The 24,079-nt window shown below is 42.0% G+C and overlaps 1 protein-coding gene across 3 annotated transcripts in view; it reads right to left on the bottom strand.

The window, feature by feature from the left end:
- Positions 1–24,079, bottom strand: part of BTBD9 (BTB domain containing 9) — a 280,634-nt gene that overhangs the window by 89,548 nt on the left and 167,007 nt on the right. For all 3 annotated transcript variants that reach the window (XM_039529948.1, XM_039529950.1, XM_039529949.1), the window contains exon 10: positions 3,739–3,928. In XM_039529948.1, the coding sequence (XP_039385882.1) occupies positions 3,739–3,928 (190 nt within the window). The remainder of the gene's footprint in view (positions 1–3,738; positions 3,929–24,079) is intronic.

Raw genomic sequence — 24,079 nt, 5'->3', positions numbered from 1 at the left:
ATAAACTCATTTTCTTCTTTAAAAAAAAATTCAAAATGTTTACAGGTATTTTGTTGCAATGGCTGATTACTATGAAAATATTTCTAAGCTTGTAATATTCATTAGAATTTCTTGCTAAATATTTATATCTGGGAGTCAAGTGCTTCTCAGTTTATAAACAATCATTTGAAGGAGACAAATAAATTAAATCTGCAATAAATCACAAGCACAAAACAGGTTCCTAAAGGTTTAACCTTCTGCATTTCCAATGCATATGAGTTTCAACAGCCCTTCTGTTTTCATAGAGACACAATTTAGTTGCCATGGTAATACTTTCTAACCCTGAAATATGACTTTCATGGAGTTCCTTCCAGTTTCTGTAGACTACAAGCATCTACTACTCTTTTTAAAAATCGCTGTTCTTGATCTCTTAGGATTTACGATGTAATCTGAACATAGTCATGATTATGAAACTCAAAACATGTTTTCATTCCTAATCAACAGTTTAGGGCCCAGCCCATTGGTCTAGTAACAAACTCAGCTTCTCAAGGAAGGAGCAATTCACTCTATATTGACTCTCTATAGCCTAACTAAGAGAAGTGCTGCTGGACTTTGGAAGGATCCTCCTCTCCCAGCTAGAAAAATGGGATCACTCAAAGTGCCTTGAGAGAGGTAACTAAAGAAGAATAGACAAAGATTGTGGCGGATCCTCCATCTTGCTAAAAAAAAATGCAGGTTTAAATGAAGGGGAAACATAACTGACTAAATTTTTGTACTAAATTCAGCTTAACTCAATTCTGGTTCCTCATTCTGGGACTCCTGATAATAGCAGCACCTTTGACCTTTCAGGATTCACACTATGGGAAGCTACTAGACAGCAATAGCAGCTAAACAATATGAGAATGGACAGCAATAGTGTAATGCTGATGTAGCAGAATGGTGACAAAAGAAGGACCTCTATGGTCTATGTTTATAGTCATACTATTCAGGGACAAGACAACTTCACTAGTGACCAAGGCAGTGTTTTGCTTCTTCAGCATTTGAGACTGAACATTTGTCTGTGGTTGCCTTGCACTACTTTGGGAGAGAGTAATTTTTTTCACACTTGTTTTAAAAAGTCTGATGTTAGGTTAAATGCTGGACATGCATCAAGAGGTTAAGAGGTTTATGAACTCTGAAATAAATGCTGCTGTCCAAGATGACTGAATGGACATTTCATTGGCGGCTGCTGTTAGGGCTGGTGAATTTTCCTGCAGTAGCAAATGCAATTTCATAAGCTAAACCCATATGTATCTGGTTTTAGTTTGGTCTATGAGGAGGCAGTGTGGTTTCTTTTGTCTTTTAAAGAGGGTGGGGAGATTGGAGGGGATATAGGTGGTGTAGCACTACCTCTTTAACTCTACACTACTCGAGGATTCACCTCTCTCAGAGGAATCCCTGGATGCCCCTTTTGAGTAGCTTTCCATCTGGTTTATTCTGTTGCAGCACCAAAAAGCTGGCAGAGTCTGAGTTGAGAAACTGACCCCATGTTTTCACAGTTCACTCTCATTACAACTGACTATTAATTTTGTAATATGGAATAATATAGTTTATATTTTAATTTACACTATTACACAAACCAATTATATAACCATCACTTTCTGGTCCCAAAAGCTACCATTCCTCTAAAACTGTTTAATAATGAGAATTATTAAAATTGGTTCTGCTGGAAGACAATAGAGGGTGGCACAGAGCTTAATTACAGAAAATAGTCAATTTCTTGCACTAAACTGAAAATACTGAAAAGGATATAATGATTAGACAATTGAAAGATGATAGGCAAAGGAACTATAAACTGAGAAATTATATAAATTAGTGATTAGTCCCCATATCTTTTATATTGTCAGGCCTCTGCAGATTTTTTATTCTTAAATGTTAATGTTTTTAAATTGGTATGAAAATGAGGTAATTACTTCTCAATCACCAACTTCTAAGACATTCTGAGTACTGTATTTTTCCTTTTTCTATGTAAGCTGTGATAGTTGGTTGAGGATATAAAAGCCCAAACTGAAGAGTGTGAATTGTTCACTGCACAAAGATACTGACTTTAATATCATTGCTCATTCAATGTTCACCAGCAGCATCTCTGGACTCAAATTCAGTGTAATTTCTATAGCAGTATTATTGCAATTGCTAATGTTATGGTTAAGAACCTGTCAGGGTGTCTAACCCCTACACAGATAACTTCAGTTTTATAACTGCCATAATACTTAGTTACAAGTTGAAACTATAAAACACAAATTTATCAGGAGGACAATAAATATTTATTGAAATTTATAAGGTGCAGGAGTACTAAACTAAGTGGTTAATCAATTCTGCACTCATCCAAAAATAGCTCACTTCTAAAAAAAAATGCAAATGTACAGACAGTTAGTGTATAATGTGAATAAGAGGAGGACAGGGTACAAGAGAAAATCCTTAAGTCTCAGACCTTTTCCTTTTCCTTGTGCCTGTACTGATATTCTCCTTCAGGTTTGATCAATGTCTCAAATTTTGTTTTAATTAAAAAAGACAGAAAAAAAGAATCAATTGTCGCAACGCATTTGAATCTCACTGGCTAATCAGCCAGGTACCTGTCTTAATAGGGAGAGGGCACAGATCTAGTTTCTAGCAATACACGTCTGCCTTTGTAGATCAGCTATTGCTAACCTCTGAGGGTGCCAGATTTCCAGCTTCATCCACAAGCACTGAAAATTCAGAAACCTCTCTTCTTTTTCATCATGTCACATAAGATACAACTGCAGTTCCTGACAATATACAAGAACATTACCTGATTTTCTTAGGGCTTGTCTATATATTGAATTATTCCAAATAGCTATTCTGGGATAGCTCCATGTGCATACACTCTTATTCCAGAATAAGAGAGCCTTGTTCTAGTTCAGCATAATCCACTTTGAAAGTGGAATAAGAAACAGGAACAAGCTACTCTTATTCCAAAATAATGGAGTTTTTCAGGAATAACTATTGAACTTTAAATTCCCACCCTATTTTAATCCAAATTAACTTTCACATGTAGACAATCCCTTAGTGTGAAAACAATCAGTTCAATGCGATAACTCTACTCTGTAGGTAATAGCGAGCCTCCCAGCCCGGGGAAGACAGAGTCATGCTGGTGGGGCTTGAACTAGCGTGCTAAAAATAGCAGTATGGACATAGTGGTTTGAACTGGAGCTCAGGCTCTCTAGCCTAGGGCATCAGAACCCATCCTAACTCTGCAGTGAAGACATACCCTAAGAGTGGACATATCTTAAGATGACTCTCTCCTTTCTTCAGTTGCTGCTCTCATTTTTATCTAATAATGTGTATTACAGAGCGTCTAGCTGCTCCATAGTCAAGGTTGAAACTAATTTTCTGTTTTAATACAGTAGACTTTTTTTTCTTTTTTAACTTTTTTAAAATCTTACTTTTGTATTTTGGTGCTATCCATACAGATGTACAAGGCAGTCATTTGACATCACGTAAGTTTTACTTTTGTTCTGATATTGTATTACTGTATTTTGACATAAAATTTGATAGATGTTGAGAAATTAAACATACTATGCTATATTGGAACAAAAATAAAAAAAACAAATGGATAAATACTAAAATATCTCCAATGATACAATTACTGACCAGGAAATTCTGCATGTTTCAGAGTCGATTTACAAGAAAGCAATTTTATCTGTAAGGCTGCTGAAGCCTCATTGTTACCAGTTCTTTAGAGAAGAAGAATCCCCTTACCGTATTGATCCAATCATGAATGGCTGTGCTAGCTGTACCACAATAGCACCACTGCCTAGCTGATGACATGTGTACCCGGAATCCCAGTCATAATTCTTTGTATCTCCATTCAATAAGGCATTGCGACTTCGACTTACACCCTCAATCACACTGGCACAGTCTGCAATTGTTGCAACATTTTCAGTGGGAACTATGAATTAAAACACAAAAAGAGCAAATGGACAGCAAATGAGATCTCCAGTTTTAACAATTTTTATTTCTGGTGAAGAATAAAAAATAAGCATAGAATTATTGCTAACACAGGGAGCTATGCATCTGTTTCATGGCATAAATTAAAAACAATTGCGCTCTCTGAACCGAAGCAGTACAATTTTTACAGCACTGATTCCAGCGTAGTCGTGTGACAAAATAAGTATTGATAACTAACATTCAGGGATAACTACCATTTGGGATATCACAGTTGGGACAGTAACATTCTGCTTTCTTTCCTGTTGATGTGAAGGACCTGTTGATAGCTTCCCCTAGACAAGCATGCCCAGGCTCAGGCAAAGTGAATGGAATGCCAATAACAGGAGCATTCCCCAACCAATCAAGCAGAGACAGGTAGGAGTAAAAATAAAATCCTGCACAGAAGAAGTTACGTCTCTTGGCAAGGAGAGGAAAACAGAGACCATATAGACCTTAACTTAATGGGAGTGGAGGAAAAGAGATAAGATGCTATTTTCCCTCCTGGGGGTAGCGTTGCAGTATTATGAGAGTTTTGTTTTCCTTTTTACATGGATTTTTATTCAAAACTCATTTTGGATCATGTGTCCATTTATATGTGACTGCAAAAATGCCACTGCACCACTGCTGTCACAAAGTAAAAGAGTTTACCAGAGAATATGGGGCCTGGGTAACACAATAATTATAAATATTAATAAAATACCTATCTCTTATGTAGTAGAACTGCAATTATTTGAAAGTCACAGCAACCATGAATAAGTTCAGAAAATTGAGGGAACCTTCAATGTAATGAATGGATGACTGATATGATAATAGAGAGTTTCAAATAATCAAGGTTAGCCTGCAATTCTGTGACAAACTAAAAGCTAGAATTAAAATATTTTCTGTAATGTTTTTAGAGGTTTAGGAAGCTTACAAACTCATTTGTGCCAGAATAAAACAATGTTTGAATATTAAGCGCATTTTCCTCTGATTCAGGAAAGACATCTTATTAGAGATTGTTCCTTTGCATGGACTGGTTCTTTTCCTACTCATTCTGTTCTGTTTAGGACTGCATACTCAGTGGACTCCAATCTGTTTCACCCTTCTGAAATAGCTTCCCCATCTTTCCAAAGCAAACACAGATCATTACAGTAATAGTTTATTTATGGGTAGAGGCCATTTAAGCAATTTCCCCAAAGATCAAAACAGTAATAATGTGAAGGCTTTTAACTCCTCTCAGAACATGTTGAAAGGATGGGGTGGGCTTGTGTGTGCACGGAGTGCTTTTTTGTACACTGTGTTTTACGAAGTGTTTTCACAAAAAGTTCTTATTTCTTGAATTCCCCATTATTTACCTTAAGCAACATTTAAGCAGGTAAAGTACTTTCTTAACTAGTTCCTTTCTATAATTCATTTAGCCTAAAAGCTGCTGTCAAGTTTTCAAACTTCATCTTGACAGTAAAGAGACAAATACATACACTTTTACATTTATAAAGATGGCAGAAATCCCTTCATTAGAGATATACTATTCAAGTCCAGCGCCCTCTTAACAGTGGACACATGAGTCTTAAGATATTCCTTCTTTCTTCAGCTAAACCTTTCAGATTTGTATCTAACACCACTTCAAATGCAAAAAACTATGGTAAAGGAATGTCTGGATTGCAAAATTAAGCTCTCAAGTTTGGAAATGTAAAAATTAAAGTTGCTTGTTGAACCGTAATCTTGACCACTTGTATGTATGTATTATGATACATAGTTTAATTATATAATATATTATTTTTGACAGGGCCACTGCCTCCTTTGATATGCAGATGAGATATTACTCAGTGAATAAAGCAGCTGTTCAGCGATAGATAGATAGATAGATAGATAGATAGAGCCTCAGTATATAACAGATGATGTCTTGCCTTATTTACTGCATGCTATAAGGCCCTTTCCCTGTTTTGCTACACACAATCTAACATGTTCTGTGAGCCACCATAATCCTGCATCCCTTCATAAGCACCTTCACTTATTATACAGCATGAGGCATGCCTCTTTCCATATTCATCTTCATATATTAGTCCTGTCTTCACTGTAGTGTTAGCTCAACTTATCAACACTTGAATTAACTCCACTTGAGTTAATCTAGCTCAACTGAGAGTGGTCACACTACAAAACATCACTCAAGCTGCACAGAGTATTTAGATTAGCAGAACAGAGCAATTGTCAGCAGCTCTCAGCTTTAACCCACACCTCCTGAGGGGCCAGCTAGCTCAAGTTTAAAGCACCACTTAACTCAAGCTAGATATTTTTGTATGTGAAGAGAGGTCAGCTTAGGGGGAAACACAGTGAAGACAAACCTATTGTATGGAAAAATACCGGGCTTCTTCACATCCCTGCCTCATTCCACAAGTACCCTCACAAATTGTATTCCACATGTACATACACATTTAAAATAAAATATCTCCACCTGACACTTTTACATATTCCTGTGCAGAAACAATAGCTGTTCAGCGATCATGTACTGCCTGAAAATTTCTAATCTGTTTACATACATGTGTATGTGCAGTGCCAATAATATATAATCGAAAGGACGAGCATATACACAAAATACACTTTGTTAACTCTTACAACTAAAGCAAAGCAAAACTGAATTTTCTCAGACCTCTAAAAGGCACATCCGTGACCTATTGTCCCATTCAAGTTCCTGTTGTTTTTTTTTAAACCAGCTCATGCTGAAGTACTATACCTATTTAAAAAGGTGGAGAGGGTGAAATGTTTCATAATGGCAAAAGTGTACAGTACTACTTCATTCTTGAAACCAGTTGAATCATTTTTGCTCAAGTCTTCAAAACAAAAATTCAGCCCAACCTATCCCCATTCCTCACACTAAAACTAAGAACAAATGTGCAAAATTTCAGCCCAAAGAGTAAAAATTTAACCAAGTTATGAGCAAATGAAAAAGATCCTTTAGAATTGGACCACTAGTGTAACTATTATAACCCCACAACCTTAACTCTGCCCCACTAGGAATGCCATCTGTTCAGTGCCACCTTTTCCAAATTACCCCCTCCAACCGCAGCCAGACTACTCCCCTCAACTTTCCCTTCAGCACACTCCTTTCACTAAACTATCAGCTCCAAATATTGTTAGTTGTGGGTGTTTTGTATAGGGCGTACTGGAAAGTTGGTGTCCCTAAGGAGACAGAGTTAAGATTGTGGCTTGTGATCTGTAGCATATTTTAGCTGTGGTGGTACTAATATGTGAGCTTGGGGTAGAGGAGTAGAGGTTGACTATCTTTTCATTTCCTTGCTTTTGTGGTTTTTGTGAGGTGTATTATGTATGTAGCAACTGTTTAACAATAAACAGGACCTGGAGAGCCCAAAGTGGCAAGTGTGGATTGTGGTTGAGGGTATGAGGAAGGGCAACCCCCAGTATTGCTACAAGCATTTAAACACCATGAAACAGATCCCCCAAAACTCATGAGACTGGATTAAACTGCTAGATGCATATGTATTTTTTTTTAAATCACATTGTTTGTTTCTTTCCTCTTTTTGAGTCTAGGGCTATGTCTTCACTGCAGTGTTAACATTGATGGTCAGCACCTGGTCCTAAGTACCCACGCTACAAAGCCACAACTGAGTTACTGTGTCTTCACTGGTGCTGTGTACACCTATGTATATTGATAGGATATTTGGGAGGCATATCCCATGGCACTTTGCGCTGCTGCAAGCTCAGCTTCTCTATGATACTTTCCCAATGAATCGTGGGAGACATGTCTGTTTTTCTGGGCACGTGAGGGGAATTAAGGGAAGGCAGTGGATGACTATCAGCACTCAACTGATTTAGCCTGCATCCGCTCTGCAAGGTGGGCATGTTACCAGCCTGAGTGAAAGCCTCACTTGGGCTATAATTATAGCCTCTGATGAGCCACCAAGCCCAGATTGAAAACATCACCAAACTTGGCTGAGAGGGTTTGGTGTGTGGATAGGAGGGGAGGGGTCAGTGCAAAACCGAAGTAAAAACTCTGCACAGAAGACATATCCTATAGCGAGAAGTACCCACCCGCAATGAGTGTGGGATCATTTCAGGCTCAAAAGCCAAGTTTAAATGCATTAACGCAATCCTCCCTGTTGGCTACTGGAAGGGGGATTGAATTTACTGTCTTCTAATTCTGTCCTTCTACATCCCCTGCCCCTATAACTGTCTCCCTTTCACCTGGTCCTCCCTGCCCACCCCTTTCTGTCTTTCTCCTTAGTTTATCTAGTCTTCTATCCCACTCATATGCCCTCACCATGATCTCCCATAATCTTGTCTTCCACATTTCCCTTCTGCCTTCTAATATTCATTTACTCTTCAGAAGGGCAAGTTAGATTCACTCCTTGTCCTAGGGATTGGGGGTTCCATGACCACAACTCTCAAGAGGAGGAGACAGGTGGTGGTGGTTGGGACTCCCTCCTAAGGGGGATGGAGTCATCCATCTGCCATCCAGACTGGGAGACTCAAGAAGTGTGCTGCTTGCCTGGAGCTAGAATTCAGGATGCGACAGAGTGTCTGCCAAGACTGATCAAGCCCTCGGACCGATACCCCTTCCTACTTCTCCACAGTGATACTGCCAAGAATGACCTGGAGTGGGTCACTGCAGACTACGTGGCTCTGGGAAGAAGGATAAAGGAGTTTGAGGGGCAAGTTGTGTTCTCATCCATCCTCCCTGTTGAAGGAAAAGGCCCAGGTAGGGACCATCGAATTGTGGAGGTAAATGCGTGGTTATGCAGGTGGTGTTGGAGAGAGGGCTTTGGATTCTTTGACCATGGGATGTTGTGCCAGGAAGAAGGAGTGCTAGGAAGAGATGGGGTCCACCTAATGGAGAGGGAAGAGCCTCTTCAAAGGCAGGCTTGCTAACCTGGCAAGGAGGGCTTTAAATTAGGTTCACCGGGGGACGGTGACCTAAGCCCAAAGGTAAGTGGGGAAGTGGAAGGAAACACAAGGAGGAGGGTGCAACAGGGGCGGCCTCCTGATTCATACTGAGAAACTAGGGCAATCAACTAGTTATCTTAGGTACCTGAACGCAAGAAGCCTGGGAAACAAGCAGGAAGAACTGAAGTCCTGGCACAGTCAAGGAACTGTGATAGAAATAACTGAGACTTGGTGGGGTAACTCACACGACTGGAGCACTGCCATGGATGGGTATGAACTGTTCAGGAAGACAGGTGGGAGAGAAAAGGTGGAGGAGTTAAACTGTATGTAAGAGAGCAGTATGATTGCTCCAAGCTCCAGTATGGAACTGGAGAAAAGCTTGTTGAGAGTCTTTGGGTTAAGTTTAGAGGCGAGAGCAACAAGGGTGATGTTGTGGTGGGCATCTGCTATAGACCACCAGACCAGGAGGATGAGGTAGACGAGGCTTTCTTTGGACAACTAACAGAAGTTTTCAGATCACAGGCTCTGGTTCTCATGGAGGACTTCAATCACCCTGACATCTACTGGGAGAGCAATACAGTTGGGGACAACTTCCTGGTGCAAGTGCTGGAGAAACCAAGTAGAAGCCATGATCCTCTTGACTGGCTGCTCACAAACAGATAAGAATTGGTAGGGGAAGTAAAAGTGGGTGGCAACCGGGGCGGCAGTGACCATGAGATGGTCAACTTCAGGATCCTGACAAAAAGAAGAAAGGAAAGCAGCAGAATATGGACTCAGGACTTCAGAAAAGCAGACTTTGACTCCCTCAGGGAACTGATGGGCTGGATCCCCTGGGAGACTAATATGAGGGGTAAAGTAGTCCAGGAGAGCTTGCTGTATTTTAAGGAAGCCTTATTGAGGGTGCAGGAACAAACCAATCTGATGTGCAGAAAGAATAGCAAATATGGCAGGTGACCAGCTTGGCTTAACAGAGAAATCTTCAGTGAGCTTAAACATAGAAAGGAAGCTTACAAGAAGTGGAAACTTGGACAGATGACTAGGGAGGAGTATAAAAATATTGCTCAAGCATGCCAGGAGTGTAATCAGGAAGGCCAAAGCAAAATTGGAATTGCAGCTAGCAAGGGATGTGAAGGGTAACAAGAAGGGTTTCTACAGGTATGTTAGCAACAAGAAGGTGGTCAGGGAAAGTGTGGGACCCTTACTGAATGGGGGAGGCAACCTAGTGACAGATGATTTGGAAAAGGCTGAAGTACTCAATGCTTTTTTTGCTTTGGTCTTCAAAGACAAGGCCATATCCCAGACTGCTGCACTGGGCAGCACAGTATGGGGAGGAGGTGAAAGAACAGATAAAGGACTTTTTAGAAAAGCTGGACATGCACAAGTCCATTGGTCCAAATCTAATGCATCTGAGGATGCTGAGGGAGCTGGCTGATGTGATTGCAGAGCCATTCGCCATTATCTTTGAAAACTCATGGCGATCGGAGTAGGTCCTGAACGATTGGAAAAAGGCAAATATAGTGCCCATCTTTAAACAAGGGAAGAAGGAGAATCCAGGGAACTACAGACCGGTCAGCTTCACCTCGGTCCCTGGAAAAATCATGGAGTAGGTCCTCAAGGAATCCATTTTGAAGCACTTGGAGGAGAGGAAGGTGATCAGGAACAGTCAACATGGATTCACCAAGGGCAAGTCATGCCTGACCAACCTGATTGCCTTCTATGATGAGATACTGGCTCTGTGGATATGGGGAAAGTGGTGGACTTGATATACCTTGACTTTAGCAAAGCTTTTGATATGGTCTCCCACAGTATTCTTGACATCAAGTAAAAGTATGGATTGGATGAATGGACTATAAGGTGGACAGAAAGTTGGCTAGATTGTCATGCTCAATGGGTAGTGATCAATGGCTCCATTTCTAGTTGGCAGCCGATATCAAGCAGACTGTCCCAGGAGTCGGTCCTGGGGCCAGTTTTGTTCAACATCTTCATTAATGATCTGGATGATGGGATGGATTGCACTCTCAGCAAGTTTGCAGATGACACTAAGCTTGGGGGAGAGATAGATATGCTGGAGAGTAGGGATAGGGTCCAGAGTGACCTAGACAAATTGGAGGATTGGGCCAAAAGAAATCTGATGAGGTTCAGCAAGGACAAGTGCAGAATCCTGCACTTCGGATGGAAGAATCCCATGCACTGCTACAGGCTGAGGACCGACTGACTAAGTGGCAGTTCTGCAGAAAAGGACTGGGGATTACAGTGGACGAGAAGCTGGATATGAGTCAACAGTGTGCCCTTGTTGCCAAGAAGGCTAACAGCATATTGGGCTAAACTGGTAGGAGCACTGCCAGCAGATCGAGGGATGTGATTATTCCCCTCTATTCAGCATTGGTGAGGCTACATCTGGAGGTTTGCATCCAGTTTTGGGCCCCCCACTACAGAAAGGATGTGGACAAATTGGAGAGAGTCCAGCGGAGGGCAACGAAAATGATTAGGGGGCTGGGACACATGACTTATTAGGAGAGGTTGAGGGAACTGGGCGTATTTAGTTTGCAAAGGGGGCGGGATTTGATAGCAACCTTCAACTACCTAAAGGGGGGTTCCAAAGAGGATGGAGCTACGCTGTTCTCAGTGGTGGCAGATGACAGAACAAGAAGCAATGGTCTCAGGTTGCAGTGGGGGAGGTGTAGGTTGGATATTAGGAAAAACTATTTCACTAGGAGGGTGGTGAAGCACTGGAATGGGTTACCTAGGGAGGTGGTGGAATCCCCAGCCTTAGAGGTTTTTAAGGCTTGGCTTGACAAAGCCCTGGCTGGGATGATTTAGTTGGGGTTGATCCTGCTTTTAGCAGGGGATTGGACTAAATGACCTCCTGAGGTCTCTTTCAACCCTAACCTTCTATAAGTCTATGATTAATTTATCTGAAATAGAAGATTTTATGTGCCAGCCCCTGATGAAGGACAAACTTTCATTGATGAAGAGTAAGGACAAAATATTATCCTTAATGCTAAATATTTATTTTCTGAAACTACCTACTGCTCTAGATCTACTGAAAATTCATTACTTAACCAATTTTGTGTAGCTAATAGTGTTTTTTTCCCCTCTAATATATCAGTTGACTAAAAGACTAATGGTGAAAAATAAATTTCTCCTGGAGACCAATTTCAAACAATTCATATAAAAAATTATGAAAAGAAACCAAAGAAGAACTACTCAGAAAATTCTTAGAGCATAATAAACTAATTTCACATGGAAAGACCACCTATAAGGAGGTAAAATCAGGAATGTAATGCTCTATTTTAAGACCATGTCAGAACACAAACAATTATAGAGGTGCAACTGCTGCTTCTATAATGTGCTTTTAAACTACTGCATTGTTTGAAAATGGTTAAAACACAGTCATGTGAAACTTGAGACCTACTCATGAAACTCTACAGCTCTAAAAAATCATTGAGATCAATTTTAAATGAAGAGCATCCCTAGAATCCCATTTTTACTATGCTGCTCATGGTTTTTGTAAAAAGGAGTGGGAATATGGCTTTTCTTATTGCTGAGACAACCCCCCATACGCTGCTGAGACAAAATCAATCCCTATGCCAGAAATCCACTGCACTAACCCTATGGTCCATGACAGAAAGCTACCAAGTACCCTCTGTTCATGTGCCATATCAAAAGCTACCAAGTGGCCATACATGGTAACCAAAAAACCATCTGGTCCTTCATGCCTGAAAACAGTCATTCACCATATTTCTGATTTATAAGTAAAATAAATAAAATTGTGGCAAACACTGGAAATGTTTCAATAGGAAGGACTCAAAATGTGTTACTGTGGACAGACATGAAATTGCCCTTCTCCTGATAGTAAAAACTGCAAGTGCTGGCACCAAAAAAGAATGTTATTTGGCTCTTCTCTCCCCTCCTTGCCTTGCAGACAGAGGAGACTTCCTTGGAATTAAGAAAACATATAGACTGCTGCTTTCAGTTTAAGGGGGGAAACTATTGACCTTTGGGTTAGAAAAGGGGTAGGGGGGCAATGCCAGTGTGACAATAATGCTTTCAGTTTGTGGTTTGAGGCTTTATATACCATTTCTAGATACTTTGTAAACTATGCAAGACATTAATTTATTAACACTGCACACCTCAACTCTATTTAAAAATGTACTTGTACACACCAAGCCCTACCCTCCCTCTTTTACACTGAATGATTTTTGATCTACTCCACAACTGCCTAACTCCTAAAAAACTATTACCTTGCCTAGCTGAACTTCCCAATAATTGCCTAGAAACCTGTTTCATTACACACTGAATGCAATACTGTGGTCCTTTTTACAGTGGTAAATTAAACAGTGATTCTAACTGCAACACACAGAAGGTGCCATACTGTTTTTGCTCCCAAGGGGAGTCTGCCACTCCCCATTTTGAATGTTCATTATCATCTTTCATACCCGCCTGATAAATTTATTAAAAACACCATCTGGATGGGACTCTGCTCTGTGTGGTATTTTCAGTCTTCCGGCTCTCTTCCTTTTTCCCACTGGAATTTCTGCCTCAATTTGTGTCATTTTGTTTACAAAAATGCACTGCCAAAAACAACAGTCTAGTTTCTATCTATTTCTGTTTTTCTTTTTCTATGCTTCAGCTATCCAACTATTACAGTAACCCAAGCTGCAAGAGAAAGCAAAAGAGGAATGACTACATGGATGGGAATTACTTTTTTCACCTTCTGTGCACATAGCAATTTTGCTCAGACAAATTTAATTTGCTGTTATGGAATGCAAAGAATGCATGTTAACAAAGTGTGCACATTCAGTAAGCAGAGTAAAAATGACTGTGGCAGTGGATAACAGCAAGAAAATACTTATCTTAAATGATTTTTCTGTTCCCTGTTCTTATGCTGCAGCATGGAGTGACCAACAGTTGCCAGTATATTGAACGGCAGTGTTATTTCCAGGACATGAGCTGAGGGCCACCTATACCAACTATGTTTAAAGATAAGACTGACACATTATTTAGCTACCTTCCACCTATGAGAGAAAGTGGTGGAGAAAAATGTCAGTCAGATATGTATATTTTCCCCTTCTTTTTTATTAGGAGGTATTCTTTTTTTAAATAACTATTTTTAACACCCAGTGTTTTCTGTAGGAAAAACTGGTCCCTAAGGTACAGTTCTGACTTTGCAAAAGTAACACTGTGGATTTCCGTATTTATATCTCAGTGACTTCCATAGCTGAGACTAAAGCTGGGTTCTTTCCATATCAAGCATCACCACCAGTAATAGTCTGTTCAGGCCAAGTTCTACCGTCAGTGAAACCAGTGCACCTTCAATGTCTTCAACTGGCTAGCATGGGTGTAAGTGATTGGTAATTAGCAAACAATTTTGTTGATGAACAAGAAGGAATAGATATAATTCATCTGATTTTCCTATTGGCTCTCAGGGCTAACAGGAGTAATAAAAACATAATGTAGTTAATAAAATAAGTAAATACGACTCTACACAGAGAAAGCAGATACAACAAGTAAGAAGGTACCATTTTTATGTAATCTGTTTTCATAAGAGAACTCACTTTAAGATACTGCAGACTTTATCTGTTGGACATGTTTCTGATGAAATCTAGGCTTTCCTTTCAACTCAACAATCAGGGGTTTGGGGCTAAAAAGTTCAATTACTAGAACGTATCACTCAGATTCCACAGAACTGTGCTGCTGCTATCAGTCCAGAAGGTATACAAATGCTAGCAGGGGTTTCTCAGAGACAGTACCTGAATACATTTCAACCCATTGCAGAGCTATTATTTCAGTTAAAAGTACTGTATGACTTTATTTCTCCCACAGACTGGAAGGACAACAATCAACATCCAATCACACTAGAGGAAAGTCGGGTTTTTTTTTAAATGTGAAGTAACCATTCCTTCTCCTTCTGTTGCCTCTCAGACTGCCCATTTACCTTCCCTCATATCAGTGGCAAAATTGTATTTTCTCTCTATTTAACAGTAGGTTAAAATGTCCTCGCTGGCAAGCTACACATGTAAACACTTAATGCTGAGGGCAAAGAAAAGAAAGGAAATTAGGGTTGCTACTGCTGTAACTAGTTTTGCTCTTTCCTATTATGTTAAAAAATTAAAATGATGTTGGGGCACACTACTTTAATCTTTTTCCAATTGGCAAACATAGGGATTTTTACCAGTATTTTGAGTTGAGATGAAATGAACATTTCTTGTTCATTTATTAAAAAATAAATAACATTAAGTATCCAGACTGTACATTTAACTAATGTATGAAAACTTGTGTTCCTATTGCTGTCACCCCTGTCCTTCCTGACTCCCACAAACAGGGTTTTATACCCATCTGTTGCACCTGGTCCCTATTAAGATCATAAGCTCCTTCAGGAAGGCACTGTATGATATGTTTGTACTTCACCCAGCACAATAGGCTCTGGTTGGGGGCTCCTACGTGCGGCCCCTGTTGCAACACCACAGTACATAAGACATTAACATAGTTGCTTTTGTTTGATGCTAGTTTATAATATTGTATTCATCCAAAACATTTTTGAGCATGAAAATCAAAGATGCCAGCAAAGCTCTGGGGAGAGTGTACTTGCTACTTAACCTCTGCTATACAGATGCATTTTTTCTTTTAATGAGCCCTACAAAACAATATAGCTATTTGTTTGTTCAGATTTGGTTTTTGTCTTATTCTAATGAAGGTGTAGGTTTTGTTTTCTAAAACTAGATATGTAGGGATAGATGGTGGCTTCTGCAACTGCAGCCACAGTGTGTGTGGGGGGGGGGGGAGCAGAGAAAAAACACTCAGGTAGCAGTCTCTGGAGGAATTCTGCCTAAGGGCTGTTGTGGCAGATGGAATATATCCAGGACACTGGGAGAACGTGCTCAGGAACAGCAAGGATTACAGCCTTTTAAAGGGTGCAGTCTCTATTTCTCCACCACACACACACTTACTTCTCAGTAACAGCCAGTGCAAAAGAGGCCAGGGTGCTGTCCACATTGTACCCAGCCATACCCCTATTGAGGTGTGATATGCCATTCTAGCCTGCTTCATCTTTCAGTCCCGGAATGTAAACACCCAAATTATGCCTGCTTCTGAATTAATTAAAAAATCACTTTAGTGTCAATCAACTTGTCTCTTGTTCCTAAGAGAAATCTGATGTGGTCTCTAAAGCACACCTGAAACACACCTTGCAACCACACACGAAAGTGTACCCAAGAGAGAACAAATGTTGCAACCACCATTAAGGTTACACTTGCTTTGAGCAAAGTTCAGCACAGTGTGCTCCTCAACTATGCCAGTCTCTACTGTGAGGTGCCAGTGTGGGCAGAGATAGATGGTATATTAGTCCCAAGAAAGAAGCAGCAAGGAACCTGGGTAACACAGGGAGGAACTAGAACTACTGATGTAGTAAATGAAACCAGATATTACAAGGATAACAGAAACATGGTGGGATAGTAGTCATAACCGGAGTACAGGTATTGAAGGCTATGTGCTGTTCAGGAAAGAAAGAAGTAAAGGTGGTGGAGTAGCATTGTATATTAATGATAAGGTAGACTGTAAAGAAATGAGAAGTGATAGAATGGATAAAACAGATTCAAAATCACTTTTGGGAAGAGAGGCTCCCCCAGGAAAGTGCTTGAGGTATGTCACAGACCCCCCAGGATCTGATCGGGATATGGATGGAGACCTCTGATGCTTTTAATGAAATAAATACTACTGGGAATTGTGTGATTATGAGAGACTTTTATTTCCCAGATATAGATTGAAGGACAAGGGCTACTAATCATGGTAGGGTCCAGATTTCCCTGGATGTGATAGCTGACAGATTTTTTCACCAAACAATTACCAAATCAACAAGCGATGATGTCATTTTAGATTTGTTATTAGTTAGTAGTGGCAACATCATAGAAGAGCTGGATGTAGGGGACAACCTTGGCTCAAGTGATAATGAGTTAATTCAGTTAAAACTAAATGAAAGAATAAACAAAAATAAGTTTGCAAAAAGGGCAAACTTTAAAACATTAAGGGAATTAGTGAACTGGACTAGACTGAAGAACTCATGGATCTGAATGTGGAGAAAGCTCAGAATTACTTTAAGTGAAAGTTGCAGAAACTATCTGAGGCCTGCATCCCAGGCAAGGGGGGAAAATGCAGACGGAAGAGTTATAGACCAAGTTGGATGAGCAAGCAGCTCAAACAGGTTAAGAGAAGGCCTACAAAGAATGGAAGATAAGATGGATCAGTAAGGAAAGCTACCCCTTGGAAGTCAGAAAGTGTACAGAAAAAGCGAGAACTGCCAAAGTCAAGCAGAGTTGGACCTTGCAAAGGAAATTAAAACAAATAATAGAAGGTTCTATAGCCATATAAAAAGAAAACAAGGAAGAAGAAATGGGCCCATTAAGCACCAAGAATGGGGTGATTAAAGATAATCTAGGTGTGACCCAACACCTAAACAAATACTTTGCCTCAGTTTTTAATAACTGTAATGAGGAGCTAAGTGATAGTGGCAGGATGGCTAATGGAAATGTGGATATGGAAGTAGAAAATTACCACATCTAAGGTGGAAGTCAAATTCAAACAGCATAATGGGACCAGATTGGGGGCCCCGGATAGTCTCCGTCCATGAATATTATAGGAACTGGTATATGAAATTGCAAGCCCAAGAGCAAGAATTTTTAATGAATTAATAAACTCGGGGGTCGTACCGTATGACTGGAGAATTACGAATGGAGTATCTATTTTTAAGAATGGGAAAATAGTGATCTGGGAAGCTACAGGCCTGTTAGTTTGACCTCAGTTGTATGCAAGGTCTTGGAACAAATTTTGCAAGAGAAAAAAGGTAGGGTGACCAGATGTCCAGATTTTATAGGCACAGTCCTGATATTCAGGGCTTTTTCTTATATAAGCACCTATTACCCCCTCCATGTCCCCATTTTTCACATTTTCTATCTGGTCACCCTAAGTTAAGGATATACAGCTCAATGGTAATTGGGATAAAATACAACATGGTTTTATAAGAGGTAGATCATGCCAGTTCAACCTGATCTCTTTCTCTGAGAAGATAACTAATTGTTTAGACAAAGGAAATGCAGTAGATCTAATCCATCTGGATCTAAGTAAGGCATTTGATACGGTTTCACATGGGAAATTATTAATTAAATTGGAGAAGATGGGGATTAATATGAGAATTGGAAGGTGGATAAGGAACTGTTTAAGGGGAGACTACAAAGTGTCATACTGAAACGTGAACTGTCAGGCTGGAGGGAGGTTACTAATGGAGTTCATCAGGGATCAGTCTTGGGACCAATCTTATTCAACATTTTCATTAATAACCTTGGCACAACAAGTGGCAATGTGCTAATAAAATTTGTGGACACAAAGTTGGGAGATACTGCCAATATGGAGGAGGACCAGAATTTCATACAAGATCCTGATGACCTTGAAAACTGGAGTAACAGAAATTGGACGAAATTTAATAGGGCAAAGCGCAAGGTGCACTTAGGGACTAACAACAATTTTTTTTTCTATAAGCCGGGGACTTATCAGTTGGAAGTGACAGAGGATGAGAAAGACTTGGGTGTATTGGTTGATCACAGGATGACTATGCGTCACCAATATGATGCAGCCAAGAAAAAAGGCTAATTCAATCCTAGGATGCATCAGGTGAAGTATTTCCAGTAGAGACAGGGAAGTGTTAGTACCATTATACAAGGCACTGGTGAGACCTCATCTGGAATACTGTGGGCAATTCTGCTCTCCCATGTTCAAGAAAGATGAATTCAAACTGGAGCAGGTGAAGAGATGGGCTACTAGGGTGATCAGAGGGATGGAGAACCAACCTTATGAGAAGAGACTCAAAGGGCTTGGCTTGTTTAGCCTAAACAAAGGCTGAGGGGAGATATGATTGCTCTCTATAAATACAATAGAGGAATAAATACCAGGGAGGGAGAGGAGTTATTTACGTTGAGGGCCAATGTTGACACAAGAACCAATGGATTTAAAGTGGCCATCAACAAGTTTAGGCTTGAAATTAGATAAAGGTTTCTACCCATCAGAGGAATGAAGTTCTGGAACAGCCTTCCAAGGGAAGCAGTGGAAACAAAAAACCTAACTGGCTTCAAGACTGAGTTTGAAAAGTTAGTGGAGGAGATGGTATTATGAGACTGCCTAAAATGGCATGTAGCTGAGCTGTGACTGCTAGTAGCAAATATTCCCAACGGCCAGTGCTGGGACACTACATGTGGAGGGTTCTGAGTTACTATAAAGAAGTACTACAAAGAATGTTGGGCCTTGCCAACATGCTCAGGGTCCAACTGACAGCCATATTTTGGGTCTGGAAGGAATTTTCTCTCAGGTCAGATTGGCAAAGACCCTAGGCAGTTTTTGCCTTCCTCTGTGGCATGGGTCACTTGGCAGGTTTAAAGTACAGTAAATGGTGGACTCTCTGTAACTGGAAGTCTTTAAATGATGATTTGAGGACTTCAGTAACTCAGCCAGAAGTTAGGAGTCTATTATAGGAGTGGGTGGGTGAAGTTCTGTGGCCTACAATGTCCAGGAGGTCGGACTAGATCAGGAATCTCAAACTCAATTTACCATAGGTCCTCAAATCCTCCCAGTGGGCCAATGTCACTCATGCTGCCCAGAACCCGCCCCCCCCAAAACTCCACCCCCCACCAGCCTAAGGTTCCGGGATGGAGTTTGAGTGCGGGAGGAGGTCTGGGGTAGGGGATTGGGGTGCAGGCTCTGGGAGGGAGTTTGGGTGCAGAAGGGGTGAGAGGTTGGGCTCTGGGAGGGAGTTTGGGTTGGGGAGGAGGTCTGGGGTGCAGGCTCTGGGAGGGAGTTTGGAGGCTGGGGAAGGTTTGGGGAGGGGGTACAGGCACTGAGAGGGAGTTTGGGGGTGGAAAGGGGTGTGGGGACTGGGTGCAGACTCTGGGAGGGAGTTTGGGAGCTGGGTGCAGGCTCTGGGCTGGGGCAGGGAGTGGGGGTGCAGGAGGAGGGGTGGGATTGCAGGCTCTGGAAGGAAGAGGGGGGATGAAGCAGTTACTGGGAGGGAGTTTGGGGGCAGGAGGGGGTATGTGGGAAGAGGGAGGGGTGCAGGCTCTGGGAGGGAGTTTGTGGGCTGGGAGGCCTGGGGATGGTGTGCAGGCACTGGGAGGGAGTTTGGGGGTGGGAGGGGGTGTGGGGACAGGGCGCAGGCTCTGGGAGGGAGTTTGGAGGTGGGAGGGGTGTATGGGAAAGGGGTGCAGGCTCTGGAAGGGAGTTTGGGGGCAGGTAGGGGTGGAGGTGCAGGCTCTGGGAGGGGGGTCAAGGGTGCGGTGCTTACCTGGGGCTCCAAGGCAGGGGGTGTCGGGGGGCCTCCTCGCCCTTTCTGCCCCCAGGCCCCGCCCCCGCAGCATCCCATTGGCCCCAGGGGCGCTTGGGGCGCAGGCAGTGCATGGAGGCACAGCCCCACCCCTGGGCTGCAGGGAGGGGCCGGCAGCCGCTGGAGCGAGCAGGCAGACGCTGCTCAGCTCCACTGATCTGCTGGGGCCCCTGAGGGGGAAGTGCCCGGGGGCAGCAGGTGGGGCCAAGGGAGAGACTTGGCCCCAAAACTGCTGGAGCCCCGCAGGCCACAATGGGGAGGCTCACAGGCCGCAGATGGCCCGTGGGCCAGGAGTTTGAGACTCCTGGACTAGATGATCATGATGGTCCCTTCTTTACATCTGAGTCTATATCTATGTAAACTAGATCAGTGGTTCTCAAAGCTGGCCCACCGCTTAATAATAATATATGGAGATATACCTATCTCATAGAGCTGGAAGGGACCCTGAAAGGTCATCAAATTCAGCCCCCTACCTTCACTAGCAGGAACAAGTACTGATTTTTCCCCTGATTCCTAAATGGCCCCCTCAAGGATTGAACTCACAACTCTGGGTTTAGCAAGCCAATGCTCAAACAGTGCTGAGCTATCCCTCCCCAGAGGTCAAAATGCAGGACAGGGAGTATAAAAGCCCAACCCCAGAGCTCACTAGAAGAAAAGCCACCAGAGAGGCCAGATGCCTGTGGCCTAGCTCCTGATTGGGAGACACCGGCAATCGGAGGCCAACCCGAGGACTGGCCAGACCAGCTGATGCCTGATGCCGACCAAATCCCGGAGAAGCTGTCAAGCCTGTCCCTCGCAAGTTACTCAGAGGAGCCCATGATGCTTGACCCCTTGGAGGACACCATCCAGACCCAGATACCTCTAGTGGGGGAGTTAGGAAGTAGCCTGGGGCAGCCGACTCTAGTCTGGCTGCAGCACTGCCTGAGCCTATGTCAGTGTGTTGCGGCCAGGATTCCCACTGACACAGCAGTAGGCCTTCTGCCGCTGCTAGGGCCCTAAGCTGGGACGCAGTGGAGTGGATGGGCCTGTGTCCCCCTGCCACCCAACTTGTGGGTGGCAGTCTCCCCCTCTCGCAGGCCCTTGGGAGCCAGGACCCTGGGCCTGCTGTTTGCTCAGCCCCTGTCTGAGGCCCTGAGCCATTGACTCTTTGCTCCCCACCCTGACCCAGGGCCTGGGCTTGCTCATTATATAACAGTTGCTCAGCTCCTCTCTGAGGACCTGAGCCCATGACTCACTACTATCCGCCGACCAGGTGTGAGTAACTGTTATGTTTTGCCTCTACTACTGCCGTGGCACGAGACCCCCACGGCGAGGCTAATTCCCCATCACAACTGAAAGGAAGTACTGAGGCGGTGTGGTTCCCCGCCGCCCCGGAGAGGGACGAGCCCCAGCCAAACCCCTCTACAGTGTCATTTGCCCCATTTCACAAGAAGAAAGACACAGAAAGATTAAGATATTTCTCTAATGTTACTCAGTGAGTAAATGGCAGAATTGGGATTAGAATTCAGGAGATCCTGGCTCTCAGTCCTGTGCTCAAGCCACTAAATAATGCCGACTTTTAAAATTGACAACAGTCCTTCCCACCTTTAAATACTGAAAACCCAAGGTCTGACAAATTATTTGCTGTAGATGGCAATTTTTATGTTTACCACCATTAGTAGTTAGACAAGCCAGTCAGCACCCTGGGTATTACAAAGGAATGTGAATTTTCTCATACACTGCTATGTAGTAGATTTGCTACCTGGAAGAAAAGACGGAGGAAGTTAGAATAAAAAAGGTTTCTATTGACCTGAGAGAAACTAGTAACACTTGCTAGTGTTGCATGCAATTGGCTGGTTTAGAATAACAACAGAGAAGTCTGCTTTTACAGGTCAATATCTGCTGGGGCTTGCTGTTTCTGACCCAACGAATCAGATCAAGATCATTCTTGGGGGAGGGATAGCTCAGTAGTTTGAGCATTGGCCTGCTAAGCCCAGGGTTGTGAGTTCAATCCCAATCCTTGAGGGGGCCACCTAGGGATCTGGGGCAAAATCAGTACTTGGTCCTGCTAGTGAAGGTAGGGGGCTGGACTCAATAACCTTTCAGGGTCCCTTCCAGTTCTATGAGATAGGTATATTTCCATTAAAAAAAAAGTCATTAGAAGAAAACAGACTTTTAACTAACACCATAGTGGCTATAGAGCTCTTTCATTAAACGTGAGGACCTACCTGTAGCCTGCTTTCAGACACAGCAATTGCTTCAGAAAAATTTAGGAAATGAGCATTGTTTGCTGCAGCACTGGAAACAGGGAAGAAAGAAAACCTAAACCAAGGGAATAGATCTTTAGATCTACAGAGAAATGGACAGGAGTAAATAAAACTGGGCATGTGGCTGTTCTTTACTGTAGAGGGAAAAAAATTCCCAGCAGTATTTAGATACTTTTAAAATTTTCATAATTTCCTAAGGGTATGCTTAGTGCAAAGCTGACAGATGTTGCTGGGAAAACCTGTTCAACTTTGAAAAAAAGCTAACCTTTAAAAAGGGGAGCGGGAACAAGATACGATAGCTTTGTGTTGATCTGACATTAAACTGGACAAGAAAACAGCCCCTCTCACTGCTTCAATATGGGGGAGAGAGTAATATTTCACAAAGCTGAACTGCATTACTAGGAAATTGATTTGGCTGTTTCCCCTTTGCTATATGCTTAAATGATTTTTTTAAATAACTGCCATTGAGCAAAAGACAAGTGAATGATTATTTATTCCATTTCTTTCTTTCCTTCCTTTTTTCTTTAAAACAATTTCTCATAAGGTACAGAATGGTCTGCAAATGAGGGTTCGCAATGATTCATAAGTTCTGAATAGCATTCCCCAGAGGGTAACCAAGGGCATTCTATTTTTTATATCCATCTCCTGCTCTTTACCCATTATTCACCGTTTTCCCCTGGTATGTTATGTAGAAGTAGATAGGCCGATAAATTGAGACAGAGCTGAAAAGCCAGAGATAAGTACAACAACATATAATATAGACTTTTCAGATTGTACTCCCAATGACCTGGACCAGACCTCAAGGTAAGGTGAGAGGTTGCTCATACCCCCATGCTTGCATGGTCCCTGACATTCCCTAAGCAGAAGATGCCAATAATGCCAGATTTGAGGATTTCAGTAACTCAGCCAGAGGTTAGAGGTCTGTTACAGGAGTGGGTGGGCATGGTTCTGTGGCCTGCAGTGTGCAGGAAGTCAGAGTAGCTGATCATGATGGTCCCTTCTGGCCTTAAAGTCTATGTGTCTAGTACAGCAGGGATATAACAACACTGACTATTGTCGCCTGGGACTGAGTTTAAGTAATCAAATTCTCTTCACTCCAAAGCAGAGAAGGGCAAAAGCAAGCTCCAAGACAAGAAAAGACAACAAATATATAAGGAAGCTCCTGACCCTTTGTAGTAGATCCTGGTCACTGGATAGTTAAAGAGCTCTAGCAAGGTCTTCACATCCCAGCGTCCTGACTCTGCATCCAAACTAATAGCTCTGTCATTTGCTAAGACACTGGTATATTTTGCTTTAAATTTCTAAATAAAGTCTCAGACTTAATGCTGTTCAAAATTTTTGATGGTAAAATTCATTAAAGTAATCACTGTCTCTTTTTAAAATTTTCTGTTCTTGTTAAGCAAAATATTTATGTCAATTCTATAAGGATGTATGTTGGGCTGTTTAACAAACATATGCACTTACAAACTAACAACATGCTATAAGGAAAATTAAACCTCTGCCCAAACATCTGCATTGGGGAACAATTTCACAGGATCTCATTCATTTATATTACTTATCTTGTTTATCAGGACAATGAATTGTAAATTGGCACTAAAACAAGCAGTGCTAGAAAGAGCAATTCTAT

The sequence above is a fragment of the Mauremys reevesii genome, linkage group 3 (genome assembly GCF_016161935.1).
Source record: "Mauremys reevesii isolate NIE-2019 linkage group 3, ASM1616193v1, whole genome shotgun sequence".
NCBI lineage: Eukaryota > Metazoa > Chordata > Testudines > Geoemydidae > Mauremys > Mauremys reevesii.
Note: the sequence above shows the minus strand (reverse complement) of the source record. Positions and strands in the feature narration are given on the sequence as shown.